At 33.0% G+C, this 18,739-nt stretch overlaps 1 protein-coding gene across 1 annotated transcript in view; it reads right to left on the bottom strand.

The window, feature by feature from the left end:
* LOC101622418 (disintegrin and metalloproteinase domain-containing protein 18-like) overlaps window positions 1–18,739 on the bottom strand; it is a 42,972-nt gene that overhangs the window by 11,906 nt on the left and 12,327 nt on the right. Inside the window, exons 8-17 of the mRNA XM_012724780.1 lie at window positions 15,041–15,112; window positions 13,292–13,458; window positions 11,840–11,921; window positions 10,871–11,007; window positions 8,762–8,948; window positions 7,001–7,099; window positions 3,954–4,149; window positions 2,872–2,959; window positions 2,421–2,607; window positions 987–1,077 (exon numbers count right to left, since the gene is read on the bottom strand). Coding sequence (XP_012580234.1) covers window positions 987–1,077; window positions 2,421–2,607; window positions 2,872–2,959; window positions 3,954–4,149; window positions 7,001–7,099; window positions 8,762–8,948; window positions 10,871–11,007; window positions 11,840–11,921; window positions 13,292–13,458; window positions 15,041–15,112 — 1,306 coding nt within the window. The remainder of the gene's footprint in view (window positions 1–986; window positions 1,078–2,420; window positions 2,608–2,871; window positions 2,960–3,953; window positions 4,150–7,000; window positions 7,100–8,761; window positions 8,949–10,870; window positions 11,008–11,839; window positions 11,922–13,291; window positions 13,459–15,040; window positions 15,113–18,739) is intronic.

Raw genomic sequence — 18,739 nt, 5'->3', positions numbered from 1 at the left:
AAAAAAAAAAAAGATTTTCTTGAATTTGTCTCCATTATTTTAAATAACAGTAGGCAACATTATAGATAAAACTGAAATGCTTTCATCTAGGATGGCATAGAAATTTTATAATATAAATGGAGCTTAAAATTTAATATGAATTGCTCTAGATTTTAAAATAGATGTGAGAGAAAGGCAGTTCAACATGGTGTCATAGGAACTTCTTGAACTCAATTCTTCCCACAGCACAACAAATATCCAATTATATTGGAATAATTCTCCTGAGAAAGATCTAAAAATGAGGCAAAATCTCCTCCATAAAGGACAAAAAACCACATCAAAATGAGTAGGAAAGGCAGAAATACAGTCTTGCTAGGCAACCATAGTGGATGACTTTTCAAGTACAGTACAGTCACATTACATAAGAAAATATACCTCTATTACCTTAACTGCTATTGCAGTGCCACTGTTTTACATTCTTCCTAATGTTTGGAGAGTTTAGGATTAACCCCTTCACATGTAGTCACCAGATCACCCCCCCCCCCCAAAGCACCCATAGTTACAAGGAATAAATGAAAGCCTTGGAAAGATTAAATAGATCTTTATGACAAGAAACTACTCCCATAAAAATATCAAATCATAAGTAATGTGCATAATATAAATATGTGTGTGTTTGATCATATACGAACACACATATAATGACAAGTTATATTTTTATGTAAGAAATCCTTATTAAATCCACTTCCAAAATTTCATTATCCTAAACTAGCATTATAATAATGGAATAATTCATATTGCACTTTATACAAATTTCAAAGCTTATTAGCTCATGAGGCCTAAAATAATCTGACTGAACACCTTAATTAAGTACATATATATAAATAATGATATCAATTTCCATAAATACAATTTTTAAAATTCCACGTAAAAATGTTCTGCACCTTATGCTTATAATGTTACTGATATACACTAAAATAACTATACTTAAAAATTAGTGTAATCATTACATACCCCATGTCCTTGGCATTTTTCTTTTGAGTCACAGTTAGCATTCTTTTTGGCTTCTTGGACAGATAAGCAAATTCCATCTTGACAATACTAAATTGTCAAAACAACCAACAACAAAAATTTTAATCAAAGTTAATAGTTGAGTAACTATTTTGAGTTTAATTACTAACCACAGAACTCCCCTTCCTTAGTGCCTATAAATGTGTCTAGCAAATCCAGCCTCTAAGCATTTGATCATTTCTATGACTAGTCCATTTTTCAAGCTGTCTAGAAGTTCCACCCAGTCACAACATTAGCATAAACTTAGGTTTCATTGGAAAGGGATTTTTATAAATAACAAAATAGATTTCATTCACACAGAAAATTCCAAGGAGTTTAGGAACTCTGTGCCAAAATCTAGGGAAAAAATACAAATCCTATTTGGCTGTAAACCATATACAATTTTCATGCTTTTTCTTTACTATTGGTTAATTAATAAATTTACGTGTTTATCCTACCATATTATGTTATACCAAAAATATGCTTATTTATTGTAAACATAATTTTCAGTTTGTTTTAAATTATCTTTACAGGACAACAATTACTTTATATAGTAGTTAGTACCATTATGTTCCTTTCTGATTACTTCTTTATTATTAATGAGAATATATTTTCCCATTTTGAGATACGTTCACTTGGTCTTCCATTTCCTCTAATTTTTTATTTCTGAAAATAATGTTTATCAATGTGAATAATTTTAAGATGTGAGTAAATTGTGTACTTATTTCATCAGTCAATAAATTTTTCATTGTTTCAGCTAAAAAGTACTTCATCTATTTCTCAAATTATTTAAATGAAAATAAATGAAACTGTTTTATTATTGTGTCCTGTAAGGGGGCCTTATTTTTAGCATGTATGTTTAAACACATATACTTTTTTGTACTTCTGGAAAATTCATGGCTGTAGCTTATGCAATAGTAAGTGTTGTATATTCATTATAAACAAATTAATTCTCCATGACAACCTGAACAGGAGTAAATACTTGGATTATTTTTGAAGGGGCTTGGGTTAGTTTTATTTTATTCCTTTTATTCAGGTTATTCTACCTTTTTTTAGGTGTATTTTTTTTTCTTTTTTATATAATTATTACCGGCTGGGTCCTGGTCCAATGAGGAGACTAGGATTCTCAAGTGTGAACAAACAAGTTTGCAACTACAATTAAATTGTTAATAAAAACGATAGGCAATAAAGCAAGTGTTTCCTTCACCAACACAAATGGAGTCTTTTGCCCCTTAAGGTCACAATGTGTTACCAAAATTTATTCATTATAAATTTTTAAGGACCTTAACTTCTCTTTGTGCGCATGTATACTTTCTGTCTCTCTCCACAAAGACATGCACCTGCACACACACTCACTTTATAGTGAATCAAGAATCACATCCAGTTTTACTTACCTTTCCTTCACCACAGATAGTACCATTTTCTACAAAAGTGACATCTATGGTTCCGAAAGAATTATTTCTTATACTTGCCGACATACATATATGACCCCCAAGGTAAGTATACTGAATATCAAACATTGTTGATTTTACTAAGTGTGTGTATGTCCAGTGACAAACAATCTTTCCACAAAACACATTCCTGGAAGTTAAAGCAAAAACAATATCCAGATGTCACTTAGGGCCACAATATGGAAGGTAATAAATACAGTTTGCGACAGGAGGGTAATGTAATAATGTTATTCAGACCATAAACACAACATTCAGAACTTGCATCAATATATATACTGCAACATGTAAATTTATTATATACACTGCATCTTCGAACATTTGTATGAAGAAGCTTTGTATTACGCAAATACACATTAACATGCAATTGGAAAATATATAATTTTTAAATACCTACGCAAAATTACACACTCTGCCGCATGTTCCAAATATGTCATTTTGAATATTCACCTCTTGTGAACATAGATGAGAAGAAACCTTAGCAACTGAAAAGATAAAGTTCCAATTATTCACCTAATTAAAATAATTAAAAGTGTGGTAAATATAAAAATATCTAGACAACAGGAATGCCAAGTCAGTGTGGTCTATTATAAGTTTTTGGTATTGTCTATTTATTATACAAAAATAAACACTTAAAAAATTACCTACTTGATATTAGGAATATTGATATCTTATGGAGAAATGATTGAGATTTCGGTCACTACTCTTTTTAAAATTCTAATATTGTACTTCTTGACCTCCAATCACCTGAAATTTGACTAATATTTTGATAACATTTGTCCTATAGCTATGAGGTCTATTTTACCTTTTAAAATAGTTCAAAGTTGCTTTGATTTACAATTTTACTTATAAATTTAGATTAATTTCTAAAATTTAAAATTTAGCCACTTTATGGCTAAATGATTACTGAAATTAGAAAAAAATGTTGAATGAATTACTCATACACATAATATGAATGAATATCAAAAATATGTCAAGGGAAAGAAGCCATATACCAAAGATAACCATCTGATTTCATTTATATGAAATCAAAGCACAGAGTAATCTATAGCTATAGAAGTCAGAAAGGGATTTTTTTATTGGGGATGGAGACATGGGAAAGGATGGTAAGAAACACATGGGGATCTTTCTGGAGTAATGGAAATGTCCTCATGATCCAGGATGATCATTAAAGTACACCTACCTGACACAGAGATTGGTAAAGCAATAGGAAATTTAGCTCAACAAGTCTGGGTGGTCAACAGAGTGTATATAATTGTCAAAATCATCAAATTAATCACTGTAGAATTGTATATGTTAAGATATGTTAAGTATATCTTGATTAAACATGCACTCACACACAAGTGCCTGTCCTCACAAGTTTTGCAACCATATTGAGGACAAAGGCTATTACCCTGTAAGGTCATTGGAGAATTTCTAATTATAAAGAAATAAATATTTAAGAATAACCATCAGAACAAAAGAAGATACAAATATTACATTTTCCAAATATCTCTATACACTGTCTATCTGGATCTCGACATATTCCATTATAGCAATAGGCAGTGCCATTATTGCATGGCTCTAAATTGAGAGATTTCATATCAGGTACACAAAGCTCAGACAGTCCATCACAGTATTCCGGAAAGTCACAGGGATCTGTGCTTTTCCTACATACATGTCCTCTTTTGAGTATCTGTGAGACAAAGAAATATGTATTTTTAGCAGTAAAACAAAAATGCAAAATATCTAAATAAGAGCTTTGCATTTTGCATTTGCATTATTATTATACTTTTAACTATTTAAAGTTATATTATGAATTTATTTAAAAGCACTAGTGTAATAGATTTAAAAGTCCACTAGTGAGTGTATAGATAGATGAACTGCATATATGCAAACAATGGAATCATATACTAAAATATGCTACCAGGTAAATGATTCTAGACTAAATGAAAAAAAAAATCAGATACAATGGTTCACATATTGGTTCAACATATAGGAAATACTCAAAATATGCAAGTTCATGGAGATATAATGCAGATTGTTATGATTGTCTGAAGAGACTGAAGAGATGTGAGAAAGAGGAGCAATTCCTTAATTTGTAGGTAGTTTCCTGTTTAGTGATGAACATGCTTTGCAACTAGGTAAAGGAAGGTGATAGCTTACACAGTGCACTGCCATGTCAGTATACTAGTTTTCACTGCACTGTTGACTTTAAAATGGTGAATTTTATGTTATGTGAATTTCACCTCAACTTTTCAAATCAGAAGACTCTAATGAAATTACCATTGATTAAAATCTAGCTTTATCTTATCTTCAAGGTAAATAAAATATAATTGACATACTATTATTCATATTTACTTTTCACTTTTTTGATTCCTGAGAATCAGTTTGTATTCCTGAATGTTATACTGAATCAGGTTCTAGTTTTTACCATATTCCTAAAATAATGCTCAATGGGCATCTTTTTTCATTTCAACTGGCTTTCCTCTCAGGACCTGCTCTACCTCTACCAGGAGGGGTTTAAAATCCACACAAGTCTCCTTATAACTCAGGTTGATCATCAGTATACTTTTTACCTAACACAACAGTTGGTGAAGTGGTGGAGGTTTAATTCAGTAAGATCAGTCAATGGTTTCACTAATACCAAGGTTTGACATGTTGGGAAAGGGGGGATCCCTCTACTCTCATTGGACTAGTAAAACCAGGAGCTGTAAGAAGCTAGGTATATCACATAGGGAGATAAAGCTTGTTTGAAACTATCAACAAAAATTAGAGACATCCAATAAATACATACACACTGCTCTTGTTTGAATTAAAGATCCATATGACCATGAAGTCAGATTTGTCTTTTACTTAAACTTCATTAATGTTTGTTTGCTTCTCTTCGCATGGCCAGTAATCATCAATATAAAGCTTACAGATACAGAATCATAATATGCAATACTAATTAAAATTTTAATAGTTACATATTTTTCACTGTTAGGTCTTAGAAAACACTGGATAAAAACTAGTTTTCACATATCTTTGCACTTGAATTTGTATTTATTAAATTGAAAATTGTAAGAAATAATTTGGATCTATTGCTATATTTCAAATACTATTGGTAGATATTAACCAACTTGAAGGTAGGTACTAAACAAAACTGGAAGTCTTTATGCTTATAACCAATAAAAAAAAGAGATCAGAATGTAAGACACCTATGAGCCTCTCAATGAGAGAAAAGACCAAATTTTGTGCTATAGCATAATAAATTAATGTAAGTTAACGGAACATTCAGCTGTTACCCTGAAGACCAGCTTATTAACCTTTACTGTGAATTTTCTTTTGACCAAATTTAACAAGTACCTCTGTTCTAAAATAACTATACTTTGGAATATAGGAGGAAAAGTCTTATTTCTAAATCTTATTGATTGGGAAACAAAAGTCAAAAGGAGACCTCAGGTAAAGTAAAAGCAAAAAGGTTTGTTGCTAAAAAGTAGAAACACTAGGCTGAGCTCTGCATTCATGCACCTTGAAAACAACCACTGGCTTTAAGGTCTACTCTAGAGAGTGGAAAAGAAAACACATAGAACAGCATGCAGTAATGTTAGCAGCGATTTCACTGACAGAGAGAAAACATCTGACAATGAAAACCTGTAATTAATCAGTTTTTAATGCTTGGCATAAACTCCTAAAAGTCACACACAAAAAGTAGGATGTTACAATGAAGCAATCTATAAGACAACTATACAGGTGTCCTTAAATGTGGTGAAAAAAGTTGAGGAAATCTTCCTAAGTGTCAAGAATTCAATCACTTTCAGTACCAGGAAACTTTGCCGAAACTAAGGTGCTTCTCATTGCTGGCTATTCTAACATGGATTCCTTTTCTGATACTTTCATGATGAAATTTAAAATCATTATTTTCTGTTCATTAAAAACCATTATCTCCAGTGTTTTGGGGTTCATTTGTAATTTAGTCATAAATTGTTTGACCCCCTGGGCATGACCAAAGTGAATTCATACTGCTTAAATAATATGAACTTGGTATTGAATATAATAACTGGATGAGCTTCGAATGGAAACTGAAACATTAAGTGAAAGGTAGCATTAAGGAATTTGAAAAAGACATAAGGATGTTCTTTGAATTCTGCAATCAACTGTGAATAAACATGGGACACAAAGTTGTAAAATAGTTGATGTGTTGAAAAGTTTAAATCTATAAATTGCATGTACAGTGACCAAAAAGGCATATATAATAAAACACTGCACTAGCTTAAAATCCTACCATACAAGGGCCCTCCCTGGTGGTGCAGCAGGTTAAAGCACAGTACTAAAAAGCTAAAGCCACTTCAACAAGAGTTTGATTCCCACCCCGGAGGTGATCCACATGGTGCAGCAGACCTCCCCTAACCACCTGCTGCTCCCCTTAGCAATGTACTTCGTCAGTCAGCGTGCCCTGCTCCCCGCTCTGTCTCTGGTGAGTCCTCTCACTGCCCCTGCACCTCTGGCCTGTACCCCAGTTCTGTATGCATAAATAAACAAATCTTAAAAAAAGAAAAACCTACCGTACAAGTATTTGTATTACAGCATGGCCCACTACCACACTTTGCACTTCCAATTAGACGACATTCTGCAGCTCGACAGCATTTTTGATGAGTGCAATCCTACAAGCAAATATAATCAAGTTAAATAAAAGTTACTCTCAACCAAATAAATAACTGTATTCATTGGCAAAAAGAATAGGTAAAGTATTTTCTCAATATTTTTCATAGTACAAGCTAATGAAAGAGTAAAAAAACAGAAACGAACTATCTTACAAAAATGTGACATAAGTTAATTGGTATGTAACCTCTGTAACTGTAGTGTAAATTGGCCCTAACAGTGATTAACATTTAATATATATGACAAAAATGAAAGAATAATACAGGAATTAGAATGTACATGCCCACTACTCACTGAAAGTAAAGAGAAGGAAAGGAAGCAAAACCCTCATAAATTGAATAAAAATTCAACTAAAGTGTTGCAAAATAAACATAAAAGTATAAAGATTTTATAAACATTAGAAAAAGCATAAAAATTTTGAGACACCCAACATTACTTTTAAAATTATGTAATCTAAAGGGAGCCTAAGAATTTATAATACCAAGTGTGATGAGATATCCTAGACTCTCTGGGACAGAAAGAGGCCATTAGTAAAAGCAAAGGATTAAGAATCAATTTTAGTTCAAGTTAAATTTACTTAAATTTTATTTCATTTAAACTGAAGTTGATTAGTTATTTAAACACAAGCAAAAAGGTGAATCCCCAAGAAATAAGGTGATAATCTTGTAAATCAAGACTGATTTAATTATAATTTAAAACCAAATTATATACTGAACTTGAAAGTACAGGAAAACTGAATGAGAATGGAGAAATATCAGGAAAAATTAATAAAAGCAAATATATGTATATGTGTAGATACTTATGATAAATTAATACATATGAGATGAAATAAGAACTAGACAGCAATGTTAGAGACAAAAATACTTATTATTCTAAGGTAAAACTTTCAATTTTTTGAAAGATACAGGAATCATAAATAAGTTCCATACTATGTAAAACATCTAAAGCATGAATTCACTAAATTATAGTTATAATTAGGCAAATCCAGTTGTATAGTTAGAATTAATTATCAATATTATTTCTCAAGTATTGAAAGGTCAATCAAAATGAGTAACACATAAAATTTGAAACTTTCACTACAAAAATATGTAACCAATTTATGCAGACTTTTGTTCTGAACAATTAGTAACAAATTATATCTTCTTAAGAAAATATGGAATATTTTAAAATATCAAAATTTATGAAACAGTCAATAAAATGTATACAGAATTTATCTTACAAATATAATTGAAAATATAAAGCAACTCAAAATTATTTATAACTGAACTTACTCCATATGCAAGAACTGAAATTAGGTGATGAAGAAGTTAACAGCAGACACTTAATAATGAAGAGAACCAATACAGTCACTTTCAGAAATTCAAAAGATGATTTAGATGATGATGCACTATTGATAGTACTGTTGATGTTTGTGACACCCAAAAGTGGATATTGCCATTAATGAAAAGAAATCTGTTTTTAAGTCATGCTACACTTACCCATACCTAGTTTTTCAATCCTCCAAAATTAGAATATCCGTCATTGCATGCCTCATATCTCCTCATCTTAAGTATCTAATAAGAGTGCAGCATTTGTTTAAAATCATTTTATGTCAAAAACTATGTTTAATGGTGTGAAAAAACAAAAATAATTTTTTAGACGAACTATTAATTTTTGTGACTAACCTTTACTGAGCCACAATCACATTGCTCTGGTGCTTCCAAAATTCCATTTCCGCAACTTGAGTTTCTTCCTTGAACAACCCTTGCCAAATCGGTCTGCTTCTGAAGACATTCAAGTTTAGGCTGTGAAACTATATGTTTAAATTCATCCATGTTGCAACTGCTAAAAAACTTTACACCACGGGAACGTCTAAAATTAAATTATATGTCTCATATAAATGGAATACAATCAGTGTCAAAGTAGTACTTCTAAATAAAGTGCTTTGAATTCTGTACTACCTCTCTTACAGAAGAGTCAAGGAGTGGAAGAAATTTTCATTTGTAAGTTATAAATAAAAGGGAAAGTTTCTTTTCTATTATAATTTTATATAACAGACATCTATAAAGAAGAGGAAATGAACGTGAGGGAGGTGTAACATATTAAAACATTTAACACTGTTTGGCAAACAAAACTAAGTATTTTTTAGTTATTATTTTCATGATTGTTGTCATCATATATCTATCTATATAATGAGTATTACCAGGAGCACCCATTATGTATAAAAAGAAAAAACATCCTCAGAATTTGTGTGGAAAACTGAAGGGACAAAAGAGCTAATTTTGTTCATGAACTATCAAAATTAGAGGCTCCCTCATGGCACAGGGGTGGAAGTCTCAGCACTATCTAGTTATTAGCAGCCACTGTGTCATAAGTTCCATCATCTGCCAGGGAGCTGGCCCACATCGATCATCAGACCTCTCCTGTCTCGCCAACTGATCCTCTAGGGTAATGTATTTCCATAGATGCACCTGTTTTACGCCCCACTCTGTCTCTGGTGAATCCTTTTCCCCTCCCTCTGGTCCACACCCCAGCTCTACTAGGCATAAATAAATAAAAATAAATCTTTTTTAAAAAAAGGAACATCTGTATTATTTGTTCCTTGTAACAAAATGACACAAAATATTTCAACATTAATTAGATTAAAAGTATAAGCCTGGGATCCTTTGTTTATTTTTTAACTTTTTATTTTGATTGCTATAAGTCTATGTACTGTTTAATGTATTTTGTTTCACTTTGAAACAATCTCAACTTAAATGATACAGTTGTGATATCCACAGACTTACAAATAATTCTTGATACCTCCTTTTCTTTCCATCTCCATAAACTACTGTGGCTATTTTGAGAATCATCATTTACCAAATCAGCACATTATTGTTCCTTCTTGTGTATTTTACATTCACTTTTAAAGATAATTTTTATTATTCACAGTGCACATACAAGTGGAAATGTTTTTGCTTATTGCAAACCCCCATCTCTCACATGATGACTGCAGGGTCAGGCTCTTTCCAGCATTTCCTGTTTTACCTCCAAGACTTACTCCCTTGTACCCTTGTACCACTGTTCCCTTGACTCAAAATATTTTACTTTCTTTTTCTACTATGTCTAAAACATTCTGTTTTTATAGTCCTATTTCCTGTTTTATTCATCTCCCAGTGCCCCTAATTCCTGTCTACTGAGGTTTACAAGCACCTTTCAGAGGATCACTTTCCTTGTTGACCATGCAGGTTTGTCAACGGATTCTTTACTTGACCAAATTCATTCCATCTCTTTTGATTCTGACATATTGTTACCTCAGAGAAACCTTCTTACGTCATTTCATTAGAAAGTTTATTTTGCCTATGAATTTATTATCAATTTCCCTCTTAGTAGCTATCATAGGTTATATATATTTTGGTATTCTTTTTTTTCAGTTTGTAAAGTTTCTCACTCTTATTGGCCAATATAAGAACACTGGATATGTCTATCTTGATAAGCATTTGTAAGAAAAAATTAAATAATATCTAGGACACATTACATAATGTAAAAATGAATGAATTTCACCTCAAGACTATAACATACACCAAAATGTCAGCATTGATATCCATTTTCTTTCCATATTATAACATTGGCTATAGAACTATAAGCTATTTGATATTTTCTAAAATATCAAATATAGATTAATTTTAATAAACTTTATAGGAGCATGAGTATTGAATAATAATAATCAGTTACATTGCAACATATTATATATCCAGGAATGCTGCAAACATTTCCCAAAAGAAGATAAATGTTTGATAAAACTAACACCTTACATTGCCTCGGGATTCATTATGCAGATAGTCGCTGGACATTCACAATTATAGACGTCATAGTAGGTTAAACCCATATTGATTCCAAGCAACTGTGCCATGATAACTGAAAATGCCTCTGAAGATATCATCTTTGGGTACTAAATAGGAAAACATCAGAATTGGCACCCAAGTTATTTCTTCACACCTTTGACCTTTTAAAACATGTATCCTTTAAATATACATTAAGTCAAAAACTGTTAAAAGCAGCACAGTATGTTATGATTAAACTGTCAAGTAATAAAGAAGGTGTACATTGACAGATGAATGGATAAACAAAATGCCATACATTAGTTTACTAAAAATTTATTATATTTTATATTATTATATTTTACTTTATTCTATTTATTAGACTACAGTGAAGTATGTATTGTTTTACTCTCTATACACTGTTTCTAAGCCTTGACTTCTAGAATTAAATTAAAACACACATACATGGATGATTATTCAGACATAAAAATGAAATCCCGCCATTTGCAATAACATGAATGAACCTGGACGGTACTTTGCTAAGTGAAATAAATAAAGCATAGAAAGATAAATAATGTAGCTCTCTACTAAATGTGAAATATAAATATGTCACACTTATTGAAACAGTGTTAATGGCTTCCAGGGGCTACATGTGAAAAATGAGACCTAGTTATATAAAAGGTACAAAATTTCAATAACACAAGATGAAAAGTAATCTGTTTCACAATAATGCAGAGGTACAGAACCTGACTTCAAATTAGCAAGAATGGTGAATTATATATTGTTAATTTTGCCACAATGAAAAATCCTTTAAAATTACAACTTTTGAGTTTCAAAAATCTAAAAAAGAATATTTTATAAACATTTCTAAATGGTAGATATATGTATTTTCGTTCCTTGAAGTGGATATTAGATTTCAAAATATGATAGAATCACTTAAAGAGATGGAAATAAAATCCATACCAGAGCAATTCCTGCTGCAAACTTTGGATCACATGCTTTCCCATGATAGGTTGCTCCCACATAATTAGGATGGTCCCTATAACTAAATAGTAATTTTGTGTTAATAGATGCAACTTAAATCGTAAAAACTTAAGTTTTAAGAATTAGATTCTCAATAAAGCTTTGGTTTATTTAAAGTATAATTATTATACATCATCTCTAATGCTTTCAATCATTTTGTATTTGAGTACTCTCCTTTTGTTCCTACAAAGTTTTAAAGGCTACTTTAACATTACATGGCACACAGCACAAAACCCAATAGCTCCTAATCCTTCCAAAAAATTAATCAAATTGTCAATACTGTATGGATATAACTGTAATATGTAAAATTCAGAATTGCTCATGGCTATCATTTGCATACAGTAAGCACCTAAAATGTGTAAAAAGGGAGGATGGAAGAGAGAGATAAAATATGTATTAGGTTCATTTTTAAAGATGAAAAGGAAATACAAAGTTCCTGTGAACTTTTTAACACTTATTAAAAGTTGTTTCTAGGCTCTCGCTGGTGGTGCAGCGGGTTAAAGCACAGCACTGAGAATCTAAAGCCGCTTCAGCATGAGTTAGATTCCCGCCAGCCCCGAGGTGACCATATGGCACGGCAGACCTCTCCTGACCGTCCGCTGCTCCCCTCAGCAGTGTACTTCATCGATGTGCCTGTTCTGCTCCCTACTCTGTTTCTGGTGAAGCCTCTCACCTCCCCTGTATCTCTGGCCTATACCCCAGTTCTGTATGCACAAATAAGTAAATCTTTAAAAAAAAAAGTTTTTCCTGAAACCACAAATATGGCCCTTGATTACTACCCTTGGAGATATTAGTAGATTTATAAATATATTCCACATTGTGTAATATTCTCAGAATTGTGGGGTTTTCTGTCATCTAAAATAATCAAATTGGTAAAATATATATAGATATATATATGTGTGTGTGTGTGTGTGTGTGTATGTGTGTGTGTGTATATACCTAACAGTTGAAAGATATAATGCAAATAGTTAACTAGCTTCACCTTTGGTAGTATTGTAACATTACTATTTTAATGGTTTATAGTACAATTATTTTTTATATATAATTTTAATATTATATTAACTAATATTTTTTAATTTAAAAATGATGGTTTCAATTATTTACCTTTGGGGAAAAAATCTTTAAAACCACACTATCTCTTGTTTACCTCAAAACTTCGCATATTTTTCAATTTATTACTTTTCCATAGGTAAAAAATCCACTCTGAGAATACTCTTTTGTGATTTTAGTATCTTATATTGTGATCAGTTTGTGTTTTGCATTTTGTCAACTCAGTTTTCATATATTCATTTTGAGATGTCTTGTTATTGTAATGACAAGTGTATGTAATCTTGATGGCTAATATTTCAAATAATTTGATTAAGCCCATTTAAATGCAAATAAAATGCTTACATTAGTAAGTATGCCATATCACTGGACCTTTGAAACAAAAATTTTTCCTTCCATAACACAAATCTCTGCAGTACTTCATCAGCAGGCCCATCAGATGAAATCTTATTTTGACTAGACCAGATCTCCAAGGAAGATAGCATAACAGTCACTTTAAGCTGAGAAAACATCTGAATACAGAAGATACATGATATAGTTTTAGATTAGTATAAATACAACTTTATATCTCTAATAGAGACTTAATATTATTGAATGTTATATATAACCATTAAGTGTGTGTTATGTTATATTTATGTATTCAATATAAAATAGTATATTATTTTATTACCATATAAATAACATACTATTTAATATAACATTTAATATTAAAACTTATATTTAATATATATTATATTTATATTTTTTGGAAATGAAATCCATTGGTGGATGAAACTAACTGGTAGCATCATGCATTTTATTAAAATATGAATGCTATTTTTATAAACAAAACTATTATTAAAATGTGTAATGTAGCATGCAAAATATTTTCTTCCATTTAGTAGAGTACAGTTTTATCTGATAAGTTTCTTTTGCTGTACAGAAACTTTTTTGTCTGATATGTTAGCATTTTTATTTTTGCTTTTCTTTCCCTTGCCACCACAGTGGAATTCCCAAAGACACCACTGAAGCCAATGTTAGGGAGTGTTTTGCCTATGTCTCCTTCTATGTATTATGTACTATTCTATTTAATCAATATTGATTTAATTTTTGTGCTTCTTGTGAGCTAATGATCTAGTTTCATTCTTTTATGTGTGAATATCCAATTTTCCAAGACCAATTATTGAAGAAAATTTCTTTCTCCATTGTACATTTTTAGATGCATTATTGTAAATGAAACATTCCTAAAGTGTGGGTTTGTTCTACGTTTTCAACTTTATGTCATTGGTCAGTATCTATTTTTAACCAATATCATACTTTTCTGTCATGTGTTTTGATTACTATCACTTTAAAGTATAGTTTGAATTCTGGAGGGGATTATGTTAGCGAAATAAGCCAGAAAGTCAAAATACCAGATAGTTTCAGCCAATATGTGAAATAGAAAGAACCAAAAATAGTGGATGGAGCATTGTTAGACGAACGTGATAACCACTACACTGCAGGAACACATATGGATGTATTGTAACATACACCAGTAAAGGTGGGATCATATATTTGAGTCATGTACAATGATGCAAATGAGTGTAACCTTAATAAAACAAAAATCACAAAAGAAATTTCATATCTAAAAAAAAAAAATGAACAAACTAAAACAAATCCTTGCAATCTGAATGCAGAATTGAGTCTGCCAAAAGGGTAAGAAAAATGGGAGGATGGGTATGACAGCACATATTCAAGGAGGTATAAAGCCTACCCAAGAACGCCTGGGCTGTTGTGAACCATTCTCAATAAAAAAAAAAAAAAAAATTAACAACAGGCCCTCCCTGGTGGTGCAGTGGGTTAAAGCACAGCACTAAGAAGCTTAAGCCACTACAGCATGAGTTCGATCCCTGCCTGCCCCGGAGGAGCTTCACATGGCGTGGCAGACCTCTCCTGACCCGCCCGCTGTTCCCCTCAGCAGTGTATTTAGTCGATCTGCCTATTCTGCACCCCACTCTGTCTCTGGTGAATCCTCTCACCCTCCGCATCTCTGGCCTGTACCCCAGTTTTGTATGAAGAAATAAATAAATCTTTTTTAAAAAATTAACAATAAAATGTTATATGCAACATACTTACAGTATTGATAAGACCAAAGATATAAACGACTTTCTCAGTTGCAACTGCCACTTCAGAGCCCATGTAATCATACTGAAAAACAAATATTCTTAATTACTAGTGAAAATTACTACGCTACTCCATTTTCAATGATCAAAATTATAAAATGCTGTAACAGTGCAGTGCTCAAGCAAAAGGAAAAACCGAAAATGAGATTTCTCAAGTGCTTAAAAATTTTAGATTGAATTAAAGACTATATTTTTTACACCCTAATGACTGTTTTCTTCTCCCTACCCCTCTAGGCTAAAAGTTCCTAAACCACAAGGTTTCTGAAACATTTTGTATCATCCGACCCTAGCATGTGATAGTTCTCAAAGTCTTTAAGCTCCTGCCTGTATTAAACATAGCACTTCTTAACTTTTTTATGCTGCCATTTTCAGTAAGAATAACCAGTTACTTGGAATCCTCATCTGTAAAGGACACTTACTTGTAGAAATCTACTAGGAAATCACTAGTTGCTCTGATATGTATGATACTTATACTTTGTCTTATTATGTGTTAAACAAGGTTTCCTCCATACCCCACTGTTTAAATGGTGGCAGTAGAAAACATAAAAGCAAACAGCATGAGTACCAAAGTTTATCAGCTGTTGGTCTATACCAACAATATATATCTCTTTGAGACACCAGGCCTGAGGACTAGTGGTCCTTTTGGGCAGTGTTAGAGGCAGGCTGGAGGGAGGCATGGCTGGCCCAGCCTTTGTGAAGTTTTTTGGCTTCTCTTCTTCAGAGTTTGGCTGATGGATGAATCTGAGAGCATCCAGTTTGAGCAAACAAGCGTCCATTCCAAGCAAACGACTACAATCAATCAAATCTGAGAGTGCAGGAGTACAGCTGTCCAAGCAAACGAGTCCAATGAGAAAGTGAAAATGCCCCACAATCTGGCTTCCCTCCTGCTCTATATTCCCTTTACGATGCCCCATCTACCAGTTTGACTGGACCCATTTCAATACTGTGGCTGATCAGACCATTTACCAGTCAGCTCATACTTGCAGCTGATCAGTCCATTCTATGATGCAGGCACCCCCAAATGCATGGGCATCTCTGTTGCTATGGGAGGAAGCCATACCTTTGGAGGGACTGCACAACCTCGAACTGGCAAGGTAGTGGAACCACTGCTGGCTGCCAACACCGCTGGCCAATACTAGCAGCTTCAGCCCCAATAGAATATCTGGTGGTGGGCACCTTACTTGCCCACCACCTGCTGCCACCTGCACAGCCTGCAGGAAGTATCTAGGGCCACGCACCGGAACTGGAGGGGGTGGAATGGGCGTTGTCTGCAGTTTTACTTCTTATGGGCCACTTGTTACTTTCCTCATCCTCCTCCATGTTACATAATTAAATGGGTTTGTGTTTTTTCCTTTTTCCTGAATATTCATGATTCTTTGCTTTATAATAACCCCTTTAGGATTTTCTTCATAAGTAGCTGTATTCATGAATTCTTTTTTGTTTTATGCTCTTCAGTTAATTCCCTTACTCTTCCTTCTATCTTGGTTATCAGTCTTGCTGGGTAGAGAACTCTTGGGTGGAAATTATTTTCCTTAAATATTTTCAATATCACTTTCCAGTATCTTTGAACTTAAAATATCTTGACAAAAAATCTGCTGATAGTCTGATTGCTGTTATCTTACATGTGACCTTTATGTTCTTGATATTTTTAGCATTCTGTAATTGTTGGTTCTTGACATCTGTGTGTTTATGTGCTTTGTTTATACATCCATCCAATACTACTTGGTTTCGAATTCTTTGGGCCTCTCCTATCACAACTTCGGGCTCACTTTCCAGATTGAAGGGTTTTCAGTGATTATTTTTTTTCTTTTTCTTCTCCTCCTGGAATCCCTATGATATGATTATTATTTCTAAGTTGTCTCAGACAGTTCTTACACAATTTTCATTTTTAATACCTATTTTCTCTACCTTTTTTATTCTTGTGCTCTTCAGTATTGTGTTTTCTAGTTCATTAATCCTCTTTGATGTTTCTTTTTTGTTGGATATTGATATTACTCTACTGATGATGCCCATAAACTGCATTATTTCTGCATGTCACTGCCTCCTATCTTCATTGTCTTAATTCTGGTGTTTTATATCCCTTGTTGGCTTGTCAGCTTCCGCAGCAGTGCCAGGACTGTTGTCCTGTGTTCCCCTCCATCATGCTGCTGTGCATCTCCGTTCAGGACTTTCTAATGTGACATTGGTACTGTATTCTTCTGTCTGCTCATTTCAAATTCTGTATGGGTTTTTAGTAGGGATAATTTTTGTACTTGTTGGGGTAGTCAGTGGACTAGTGCCAGTTGGGGTAGTGTATACAAAAGAGGACAGGGCAACAGACATGAGGGACCATCCCCAGAAATTTGAAATCCCTGTAGTGAAGTATGTGGGGGTTTTTTGGTTTTGGTTTTTGGTTTGGTTGTGTGGGGGTGGTAGCAAGTGTTTTAGATATCTCAACCTGGACCAGGAAGTGATAGGTGGCTCACATATGCCAGCGTGGACTTCAGTCACAGCATTGTCTATAAGGAAGTCCAGGTGCTCTGACTCAGTTCAGACTGCAGCTCCTCTGTGTTATAAGCTTCAGATTCAAGACAGTGGACCTCACTCTGTACCCTCACCTCCAGAGCTCTCCTGAAATGCACCCTCCATCCTCCGTGCATCCTTGTGCATGCCGTTATCCACTGCAGAGCCACATTTTATGGCCCCAGATGCTGGCGTGTGTCTGTCAATAGCTGTAGGGGCCCTGCACTTACAGCCCCCCTCCCTCTAGTGGGTTGTGGTGCCCTGTTATTACTTCAAACAAAGTTAACTTAGACTTCTTCTTACCCCTTTTAGTTGGACAGATGCACCATCTCCAGGGGTTTGGGGCTTTATTTTGCTTCAGTTTTGTTTTGCATGCCTGTAGTAGGTGACTCCAATTCTTCACACTGTTGTCATCTTGCTGGACTCTTTAATTTTGTTTAACTGTATCATTTTATTGATATAGCCCAGGCTTATAATGCTGAGTATGATTTAGAGACATGGACAGGTTCACAATGCTTCACACCAGTATTTTACTGCCCAATATCCACCACAAAAGCGTAATAACCTTCCACCATGTTCCATTGGTCCAACCCCTCTTTATTTCTTACCCTTCTATGCTCTTATTGTAGCCTCACTAAATTTTTTAATGAAAGCACAAGAACTATCTGAGTGGACTGAGGAAAATAACTATAAATATGCTGTTTATAGAGTGATGTTTTAATATTGAAGACAAATAAATTGAAGATAAAAGAAAATACTAATCATAAAATATTACAATTTTTTTTTTGCATGATGACTTTCACATTGAAAATGTGTTCTACTGATAATTGTATTGGTAGAAAGTGACACAGCTAAATGTACAGGGGAAAACAGAAAACTAGGTTTATTTTAGCAACTCATGAATATGGTTATGGCAGGATATAATTCTAACATATATGATCATGATTTTAGTCCAAATAGCATTAATCTACAAAAAGTTAAAATCTAAATATTATTTATATTAATAGGATTCTATGTGCATTAAAATGAATTGAAATAATATACTCAGTTAGTTATAATAAAATTAGCATGGTATTCAAACAAAAACAGGCACACAGACCAATAGAACTGAATTGAAAGCCCAGAAATAAAACAACACATATATGGCCAA

This window comes from Condylura cristata, unplaced genomic scaffold (genome assembly GCF_000260355.1).
Source record: "Condylura cristata isolate star-nosed mole 26May11 unplaced genomic scaffold, ConCri1.0 scaffold00014, whole genome shotgun sequence".
NCBI classification, from domain to species: domain Eukaryota; kingdom Metazoa; phylum Chordata; class Mammalia; order Eulipotyphla; family Talpidae; genus Condylura; species Condylura cristata.
This window is presented reverse-complemented; position numbering and strand designations above follow the sequence as displayed.